At 38.8% G+C, this 11143-nt stretch overlaps 1 protein-coding gene across 1 annotated transcript; it reads left to right on the top strand.

The window, feature by feature from the left end:
- Positions 1–2559: 2559 nt before the first annotated feature.
- On the top strand, positions 2560–3391 carry LOC121864853 (armadillidin-like). Its single transcript, XM_042364017.1, has 4 exons — positions 2560–2610; positions 2741–2804; positions 2962–3129; positions 3302–3391. The coding sequence occupies exons 1-4, from the start codon at positions 2608–2610 to the stop codon at positions 3313–3315; spliced, it is 249 nt and encodes an 82-aa protein (XP_042219951.1). The 5' UTR covers positions 2560–2607; the 3' UTR covers positions 3316–3391.
- Positions 3392–11143: the final 7752 nt, after the last annotated feature.

Raw genomic sequence — 11143 nt, 5'->3', positions numbered from 1 at the left:
ATTGCGATCCAATTTTGGGGCGAAGTAGGGAGCCCTGGACACGAACAGGAAATCCTTTGGTCAATTGTCGAGCACTGTATCCTTTCTGCCAGTCCATCTCAATAATGATGTAATTATTAATTAAGCTTACGACCAAACAACAAGAACACGAGATAAAACCATGCATATGTTCTCACCAAAGAGTTTGAGAGTTGATTGTTAAGTTGAGAGACACTAGACGTACAAATAACGACGAATAAAATATTTTGAGAAAGGCAGACAACACGAGATAATATTTCTGAGGAAGACAGAGGCCAACGTCGTCGAGGCAGACTTCCTGTATTGTAGAAAAAATATAAGATATTTCTCTAGTTCAGTTTACAAAACAATTATTATATCCCCAAAAAAACTAGTTTATCCCATAAGATCAACATTACTCCTACACCCACAGATTAAATTTATTATTGTTTTGATATCGTGTGAGCAACTGAGGATCCTAACGTAGAAATTGTGTAAAATAACTCCCATCTATTCTTAATGTATAACAAAATGAAGACAAAAATACGTTCTTTAGTTCACAAGGTCACGTAGTGTTGCTGTTCCTGTTTGTCACATCATTTTATTTGCATTCTGTATGACGTCATTCTCGATTTGCTCTACCTTTTATAAGTTCATCGACGTTGCTGCTTCGCCACCTCGTAATGTTAATCTATATCGAATTGTTAGATAATTCATATTTTATTAATTCTTTTTACGGTGGGTGTTCTGTCGCCGGTCTGTTATCCATCTTTCTGAACGATCTTCATGCATATAGTGAAAGTTTCCTTCAATGTCCAGGAGCATTAAAGGGAATTCAGCTGTCCATATTTATCCTCCCTGGGAAGAACCTCTACTACGAATGTCTTTATGACACAGCAACTAACATTTAACATTTCCTAAATTTTGTGTCTAAGAAATCACACAGATAATAGATAACGGAGGAATTCAATTGCAGAAAAAAACTTAGGGAATATAACAAAACTCATAATATAAGGTAGTCGTCCTTAATGATACAACAGCTCAACGTTAAACTAGGAATAGCCACCAACGCTGCTGTAGAGAGGCATGATACCCACCAACTGGGCATCCCAAAAATTAGTTTTTTGTAGTACTGAAGGTCCATGATTTATAGGCTAATATCCTTATGTTGATGGGTAATTAAAAGCATTATTCTGATAGGAAACTAACATTCTTATACTGATGGGCCAATACAATCACCACCACCAATAACACTGATAGCTTATAGTACTGTCATTATTACTAACAGCGCATTAACAATGATGGTTCGACAATGTTATCACATAAGGGCAGAGACAGACAGACATATTTATAATCGGCTATAAACAAAAAGGTCAACCATTATGTTAAACACACTCACACACAAAAACTCGTTATCTTTGAACAAGAATATTTTAGCCACTTATTTCCTGCGGTTTTAAATTTCTTACTGCTGTTTACGCTTTAGAATTCAGTACATTCCCATTTTTTTTTACAGATTTAGTGTTAAATTTAATAGAATTTTTCAGATTTTTATGCGATTAACGTCACCCAACTTGAAATCTGAAATATATCTTAACCCCGTGTAGTCCTAGTATAACTTATAAAATCCATTACACTAAGCACTTTCCTCTTAGATGCTGTTATATATATCTCAGTTTAGTGTTTATATGTTCTTGTTATACATCTGGTAACAGTTTCCTTGTTCAGTGTCTTAAACAAAACCATAATGACCCGTTTAGGTTGTATGTTACCGCAGAGCGACTACTGATGGTCTTCAAGCCAGAGTACTACCGCAGCCAGCCTCGCCTCGCGCTTCCTCCCTTGCCCGTCCTTCCTAGGTTAGAGAGGAGGAACGGTGTGAGAAGGACCCAGTGTTACCCTCAAGAATTATAAATCAAAGTTATCAGGTTATTTCTACCACACGGTGTTCCTTAACGACAAAGACAAGAGCTTCCTAATTTTCAGTCTCACCAGAGTTCAGTTCATAGACTAATAAATATAAAACTTTGTGTAGCATTAATTAAGTGGTTTAACGAATATGTTTTACAGAACGGTGATATTGTGGGAGAAAAATTATGTCTATTTTTCCAAAATATGTTACTATCAGGAATGGAAGGAAGAACTACAGAAATATGTTAGACACTAAACTACAGTAACATCAAGACCAGTTACTACACTGCCTGGGTAATGGCTCATACAAAACAGTCTTAAACCAGGATGGATAATGTATGCAGTGAACTCTAGATATTAGTTAAAAAAAAAGTACATCTAAACCGGAGGAGGTGTTGGAAATGTTACAAGGTGTTCCCGTCAGGCCAACACCACAGTAAAAACTCGCTTCCATTGGTCCTCTCAGGTGCCGTGGGTATCCTGGAAGTAATGGACGATGAAATTATATTTTTCCTTAATTTTGTTATCTATAATATTGAAGAAAAAACAAGAACGTCAAGTCACGTCAGAGCGGCGTAGCCAAAGAGCGAGGTCCAAAGATAAAGGGTAGAGTGGCTTCACGTGTCCTATATAAGGTCCTGGACACTAGCAGCCATCATCACTGTGGCTCATCTCCTCATCCACACAACTTATACAATCATGGTAAAGACAAATCTGTTTCTGAATCACTAGTGTGTTATTGCCTATATGTTACAGTTGTCTGATATACTGTATATGGTAACTCCAGGAACTCCTCACGTATGTTTACAAAATATTATCTGTGTGTTGACAGCGTTTCCTGTCAGTGCTCATGGTGTTGACCGTGATGGTGGCCGCTGTTTATGGCGGATATCGGGGTAAGTAATATGTTTATATCATAATAATTTAACATTCATATTTTGACTATTATATTTATTACATTGTTATCACTAATTAACTACTTTACATTTGTTATACTAATTGTTCTCTACCTATAATGTGCCTTGACTTATATCCTTTATCTTCTAACAATAGGAAACAGATTTATTGGCGGACACAGCGGAAATGGCGCTGGATTTAATCCTGGATTTATTGGTGGATCCGGTCATGGATTTAACGGTGGATTCAATCGAGAATTTACTGGTGGATTCAACAGGGGATTCAGTCAGGGAATTGGTGTTCGTGCATATGGTCAACCTTATGGTAAATTATGAAATATTTATTAATTGTTTTGTTGTGTTTGGTATCTATCTAAATTTACTAAATCATTTTATTTGGTTTACACATGAATAAAATAATAATAATACGAATTCTTCAATAAGTTACACAATGAATATCTTGTGTATTACTTGTGTCTTCCATTTTGTTATTTCAGGTTATCGAGGGTAAATCTTCCGAAGAGAATTTATTTGATGAACTCCTAACTGATGATGTAATATTTTGTTTATAAATAATTGATATGCAACTGTGTTTAAGCTGCTACCCTTATATATAAACATTCACACAGGGGCGTTCATATGTCTGTATCATTCACAGTTTGGGTGAATGACTTGAGGATAAAATTAGCCAGAAGTAAATAAGTTATGAATTATTATTAAAATTTCAAATAACTTCCAAAAGTTTGGTAAGAAAATAATGAAAAGAAAAAAATTAAGAGTCATGAAGAAGTGCTGGTGGTGTGTTGCCTCTGTTCCACCCACCCCCAACCCCATACACTCGGTGACTGACCCACGTGCACCATCACGCAACACACCATCACGCAACACACCATCACGCAACACACCAATATAAAAGTTGTATGGTACTGACCCACACATTACGTAAAACCCAAGTTGGTGACCACAAATAAAAATATGTGAAAATTGTTCCCATAGAGGCAGTGTCGAGAGAACAAGGGAGTAAAGCGGCCCTGGGCTCTATACTGTGCTTCACCATCAGTATATGCAGCGTGGGGCGGGGAACAGCGCGCCACTTGGGAAATGAAGCCAACGCCATTTCCACTCGTCCGCTGCCTCTCTTATATAATTAAATATATAAGTCCGGCGTAATAAATATATGGGAGTAAAATAACATAAAATACTTTCATACAACAGACTGATGGAACTAAAATAATTAAAAAAAATATAAAAAACTATAATAATCCAGAATTTTAGTTTGAAAGATGTGTTAATGTGTGAGAAGCCCAACAACTTAATAACTATAATAATAAGGACACTAAGAGCTATGTGCTCGATACCACACATCTTTATGATAGAAAGGTTCAAGGCTATTAAAACGTGTCCACCTCCTTGTATGTATCAGGTCAACCCATCCATGTATAGTACGTTGAAGTGAAGTCATTCATTTACACAATTTATCCTATAGGGTTGGTTTAAGAAAAGAGAGATTTTTGCTGTATAATTTTTCCCAGAAGTTAAGACTCAGTATGATAATGACTCTACTATAGACGTCAAGTTTACACTATAATGATATAGCATTTTGTTAAACCGGTTGGTATTTAATCATGTTATATATATATCAAAGTTATTAGATTAAATGGGATTCCGAATATTTGTTATATCTTATGTTGAGTGCATGACGATGAGAGATATATATGTGTATGGAGCTCACATACGCGCCAGCCACTGTACCAGGTATATAGGTGTAGGTGACTGTACCTTTAGCAGAGGGATGTTGTTGATGAAGGTATTCTGCTGATGATGGTATTCTCGGTAGTTTGTTTATACTTTATGTGTTCAGGATCTCTGCCAAGAACTTGTATAGATTGAAAGTCATTAACTTTTATCAGCTGTTGAATAGAATTGTTTTTTGTTATTGGACTGTCAGTTTGTTTGATTGTTTGTGAGTATTATGAAAGCAGAATCTAAGTTTCAAATTATATTTCAGAAAATACTGTTGCTTATTGTCAAGTTCAGCTGAAGCTTAAAGATTAGTACCTATCATTCAAGGCCACACCTATCATTCAAGGCCACACCTATCATTCAAGGCCACACCTATCATTCAAGGCCACACCTATCATTCGAGGCCAATCCTATCACCCCAGGGTATTTTCTGGATAGTTTGCAGTCAGGATTTTGTAAGTACCGACAAAGTGGTGGACAAACAGCGTTGTAAGACAAGTAGATGACCAAGATCCCGGAGGACTGGGCAGCGCGGGATAAAAAAATATATCCTCAGAATAGACCAACAACACAAACAGTATTGGTATTTTTAACCTGCGACTGAGGATTCACCTTCACAACGCGTCTCCTTTATAACTTGCGATGCTTCAGGTGACGAGTGAAGCTGATCTGGGGATAATGAACACATGTGATAATAATAACACTAATAACAATAAAATTAATATTGATGAGAACAGTAAAATAGTCGTTGTTATGATAGTAGTACTGAGAATGATTACAGGGATGAGATTATGGACTATTATTATTATTATTATTAAAACCTTCAAAAATCTGCCTCCATATATTATCGTGGTGTGTGTGTGTGTGTGTGTGTGTGTGTGTGTGTGTTTGTAGACAGCCTGCCTTTTAGAGATCATTGTGGCATAGTCATAATACGGCTATGTTTTAGAAGTAGGGTAACTTACTAACATACAAAGAAATCTAGTCCTTTACGTGTTGATAGAATAAGTCTGGATTACCATTTATGTTTAAGTATTAACTTTGTTATATACATAAGAAGAGGTTAAACATGGTTCATAAATGTCAATTGTATTTTATTAGGATGATTTTCCCTATATCAAAAACGTTCACACTATACTTAAACATTTCGACGATTGCTATGCATACTCTCGCAAGAAGTGTGTTGACTGTTTGGTGGTGATGAAAATCTCTTATACATTCAATATTTGGTGGTGGTGAAGCCTTGAGTCACAGTGTGTTGGTTGACAAGAGAAACATGGACGTGGGTTGCCAGACGAGACACGCCATTCCAGCCCTGGTATAGCTAAGGACACTCCACTCACTCTGCCATGGTAAGTCTTCTCAATTATCCCAGTATTTTATCACAATTAAGAGTGTTTGAGGTTAGTAGACCGAGTGGCGATTTGGTCTTGAAAATTACATGTTAAAAAAGGAATTCAAATGCTGATACGAGATGCGGTCATTGAGAAAAAATAATTCTCTCCATTAGTAACAACAAGAAATCAACGTGTCTTTAAAAGTGGCTGATTGTCCTCTCAAGTATAACCAAGTGACAGTGAGGAAGATATTGTTTACCACCTGTGTTCACTTTAAGAATAACACCATCTGTCACTACACCCCATAATGAGGATTCCAACACCATTCCTCACGGAGATGAAAATGTTAGACGATACTCACTTTATAACTGTGTGATGACCCGTTGATCTCACTGAACACGTGTACCTCGGTGTAAAGTCTGCCAGGTAATTAATCCTCTCACCTGGAAAAAAGATGCATTTTCTTATAGTTTTTGTGTTATGTTTTGATGCTAAGAGCCGAATGCTTGTTAACTTGTGGAACTTTTAACCTGGAATTATAGGCATCTCTCAAGCCACGCGTTACCAAACTGGCTATCTTAACACCAAGAACAAACTTACCAAGCCTGAAGAAATTTATACTAAAGCTTGAACAGAATTACCAGGTCTCAACCATAATTTTTCAAGCTTGAATAAACTTATTGGCTTCAACAAACTTATTAAGCCTGAAAAACTTACTAAGCCTGAATTAAATTACCGAGGAAATGTACCAAGCCTGAACTAATGTATTTACCCTCAACAAGCTTAATAAACCTGAATTACCTTGTTAAGCCTGAAATCGATAGAAGTAATACAACAATATTTTATCATCGACCATAATCAGTAATTCTAAGGATCACCTGAAGAATAGACCACCCTAACCTATCCTAACCTAACCTAACCTAACCTATCCTAACCTAACCTAACCTTACCTAACCTAACCTAACCCCTCTCCCCGGGTAGCATTAGGGTGGTTAATCATAAGGTGATATTTTAGTGTTTTATATAATATTTAAGTTGTGTTTTTAATCTACGTTATACAGTATTTGTACAGGCAGTCTCTCTCTCTCTCTCTCTCTCTCTCTCTCTCTCTCTCTCTCCTCCCATCCCATGAATTTAGTTTCGTTATAAATTATAGACCAAAGTGTAACGAATTATTAATTTTATCTACCAAATTTAGAAAAAATTACTTTAATCGACCAAAATAGAACCAACTCTTGCTTTTATCTACCCAAATAAAAAAAAACTATTACTTTGATCCGCCAAAATATAGCAAACTTTTATCTACTAAAATATATTAAACTATATTCTGATCCACCAAAACTATTTCTTTCATCTGCCAAAATGTTCGTCTGATCTTTAGTACCAAACAAGTTATAGTGAACACGAAGGGATTTGTTTGGTCATTATGGTGAGTATAAGAGATTTATCTAATAATCTTATAGGCTTGTATTGAGAGTGAGGCGATACGCATTATTCTCTGATTGTTAAGACATAAGACAAAAGGTGTTTAGTCTGTGTTGGTGTGAGGCAGTGGGAAAACCTCTCATCAATTTGTTGTTTTAAGTTATTTTATATAAACAAGATTTGGTGAACAGAAGACGATAAGTAGTAAAGATAATTAATATAATCTATTTTTTTCAGAATATTAACGTTAAATTGTGGATTTCATTGTCACGTATTTTTTTTTTTAAATTCTTGTCTATCTATTCTGACCCTTTATACGTTTTCGTTGTTTACAGGGGGCAAGAAAGGTGGTGGCGGTGGTGGTGGTAGTGGTGGTGTTGGTCATCCTTGGTGAAGCTCGGTGGTCGGGTTACAAGACCCATCGTCGAATAGGACTCACTGATTACAGGACACCTCATTATACAACACCCTTCTCTGATATGGCTCCTCGTCAGTCCATGATTCTACACCCGGGGAGCTGGACAAACCTGAGGGGGCGTTTGTCGAAGAATAATCAAAGAATTTCCCCCAACAATATGAAATCTGATCAAATATTTGACTCAGCTTGGCCTTCGCATATTGAAAAGGTGCAGCTACGTCCTCAAAATGATCCCAACAACAAACTTTCAAAGGTTTTACACTGGAAACATCCGGAAAGAAAACTTCCAGATGTGAGATATTTTGGACAATATCCAGAAAGACCGCCGCCAGAGACGAGGCTTCCTGAGAGGCCACACGCACGAGACACGACCTTAGCAACTGAATTTTCAGAGGGACGCTCACCGGAACGAAGTTTTGTAAGTTCCCAGCGTGGTGTGGACAGACATCGACACCTAGACGACAGATTTAAAAAATCACAACGTCGAGAAAATATTAGATCTTATATGCCCCGATCTCTCAGACACAAATCTCAAGACCAAGAAAGATGGCCTTCACAGTCACTACGTGGAAAACGCAGTCACCTAGCCAGAGTATCAGGTTTACAGCATCGTATAGGAAGATCTTCAAAACCAACGAGTCAAGAGTCTCACCGCCCGGAGAGAATGTCTCAAGTTGCTCAGCCTTTGGTCACACATTCGGGAAGATCTATTGAGGACCCAACAATGATGCATCGACGCGAGAGTGAACTAAGGAGCGCCAAGTACCTGAACTTAAACTCTTCAAAACTGACAAGGCGACGAGTTGCACTTGTTAACGATCAACATCCCGAGGGTCGTCTATACAATCCTCCATCTGAGACTAACTACAGCCAAGTACCTCCGCCAGAGGAGTATCCCACCAGGAGACAGCCGACTCTCCCACGACCAATCGATGAAAGGGATGGAGAGTCCAATAACCGGTATCCAGAACCCCAACGCGTCAGTCCAGGTGGTAAGTTTCTCCGTCAATCATAGTCACTTGTGTACTGGTTGTTTATTTTCAGTGAATTAAAATTATATTATTAATGTATGAAAACACTGTAAATTAAAATATTCCCGAACACACACACACACAAAGAAAAAAGATGTGTTTTGTGAGTAATTATGATCGGTGTTAGAATATAAGATGTTCAACGTCGTGAATTGTATAAAGATATAATATATATTTTTTAATTTTCCAGACTACATTAACAAAGAACCGGTGTTTGATGAAGGCCGAGTGGGAACAGAGATAACAGACGACCTCGGATGGGGCGATAAAGTTGGTAGTAACGTTAAATACACAGTTTCCAGAGATGATGGTGATGGTGTAGGGCGCCTTGGAGGTCTGATGGTTCCTGAATATACATATGGTCAGCCCTCTAGTGCTCCTGTTGTTCATCCGACTGGTACGAGCGCCATCACTCCCCAAATTGAAGTATTTCCAAACAAACAAGATGTTCCTAAGGCCTCACACTACGGCCTTCATCAAGGGGGATATGGTCAGGATAGTCTGGGGCCTTCACAAGCCTTGCAGAACGTCACACAACCAGGAACAAGCAGCAACATGGCCTACGACCCACAAAATTCTGCAGACCAGGACTACCTGAAGAGTGTACCCAGTAAAGGCGAAAATGGATACTCACACGAAATCCCGAGTTACAATCAGCATGTAGGTAGTGCTGCCGAGATCAATAGTACCAGTAGTAATTTAACAGGAAGTGGCGGTACTGACTTTTACCCAGCACGACAGTCAGATATTGGTGGTAAAGAAATTCGTGGTTCACCAAATAAAACTCTGGGTAACATTTCAGAAGAGAATGACAATTTGCCTGATGAAGGGAAAATGGATGTGAAGGCTCAGAACGATGTTAAGTTGAAAACAGGAAGTAATGATAGCTTGTCCATGATGATTAACGACAGTGTTTCAACACTTCACACTTCTCAAGATAAGAACTCAAATGCAACTGAGAGCGATATTGTCACTCTGGTTAAAGGAACAGAAGACGCAGGTGAAGATAAACCTTCTGATACAATTTCTGGAGACAACGGTGACAAAGACACTGTTAGCGATGATGCAGCACCTACTGACTCAAAAGTTTCCTTTGGTGGTGTTGATGAATCAAACTCTTATAGGGAAGATAACCCGGGAACTACCAATACAGAGGAGGTCTTGGTCATTAATGAAGGTGATGTTCCGAGTATCATTAACACAACAAATAATGATGGTAGTAGAGAAACCATGGACTCTGGAGTCGATGATAATGTTGAGCCACAGCCATCTCCTCTCGGTGCTTCAGGATCCATTGAAGGTAAAACACCTTCTGAAACAGAGAGCAACGAGTCTGAGTCAGCTGATGCTGGCAGCTCTAATAATACTGACGCAGGAGTTGATGGGAATAAAGAAATACAAGTTCCTCATCATGTTGAACATAAACTACATGTTAACGGTGATTCTCAAGAGTTCTATGACGTTATTGATCCCCCAAGCCATGATGGTGACTCAGCTCCAGGCTCTCACGAGTATAAAGACAACAAGGAGAAACACACAAGCACTTTTGGTCATTCAGGAGACAGAGCTCATGCTGGCGATGGAGTTAACCATTCCCTTGGAGATGAAAATAACGAGTCTGGAGAAGTTGAGTCCAAAATCTCCCAGGGAAGTGAGTCAGCAGTCTCTAGGGGTTATGAATCAGCGGTCTCTAGAGCGGATGAGTCAGGAATCTCTATAGGTGATGATTCAGTGGTCCCTAAAGGTGATGAGTCACCAGTCTCTAGAGGTGATGAATCAGCAGTCTCTAGAGGTGATGAGTCAGTGGTCTCTAGAGATGGTGATTCAGTGGTCTCTAGAGATGATAAGTCAGAGGTCTCTAGAGGTGGGGAGTCAGCAGTCTCTAGAGATGATGAGTCAGCAGTCTCTAGAGGTGGTGAACCAGCGGTCTCTAGAGATGATGAGTCAGTGACCTCTAGAGATGATAAGTCAGCAGTCTTTAGAGGTGGTGAGTCAGCGGTCTCTAGAGATGATAAGTCAGCAGTCTCTAGAGATGATAAGTCAGCAGTCTCTAGAGATGATAAGTCAGCAGTCTCTAGAGGTGGTGAGTCAGCGGTCTCTAGAGATGATAAGTCAGCAGTCTCTAGAGATGATAAGTCAGCAGTCTCTAGAGATGATAAGTCAGCAGTTTCTAGAGGTGGTGAGTCAGCGGTCTCTAGAGATGATAAGTCAGCAGTCTCTAGAGGTGGTGAGTCAGCGGTCTCTGGAGATGATGAGTCAGCGGTCTCTAGAGATGATAAGTCAGCAGTCTCTAGAGGTGGTGAGTCAGCGGTCTCTAGAGATGATAAGTCAGCAGTCTCTAGAGATGATAAGTCAGCAGTCTCTAGAGGTGGTGAGTCAGCGGTC

This window comes from Homarus americanus, unplaced genomic scaffold (assembly GCF_018991925.1).
Source record: "Homarus americanus isolate GMGI-L3 unplaced genomic scaffold, GMGI_Hamer_2.0 scaffold46273, whole genome shotgun sequence".
Classification (NCBI taxonomy): Eukaryota; Metazoa; Arthropoda; class Malacostraca; order Decapoda; family Nephropidae; genus Homarus; species Homarus americanus.
This window is presented reverse-complemented; position numbering and strand designations above follow the sequence as displayed.

Coding starts and splice junctions, on each gene's coding strand:
- LOC121864853 (XM_042364017.1), top strand. Junction 2,805..2,961: donor TGTTTATGGCGGATATCGGG/GTAAGTAATATG, acceptor TTCTAACAATAG/GAAACAGATTTATTGGCGGA.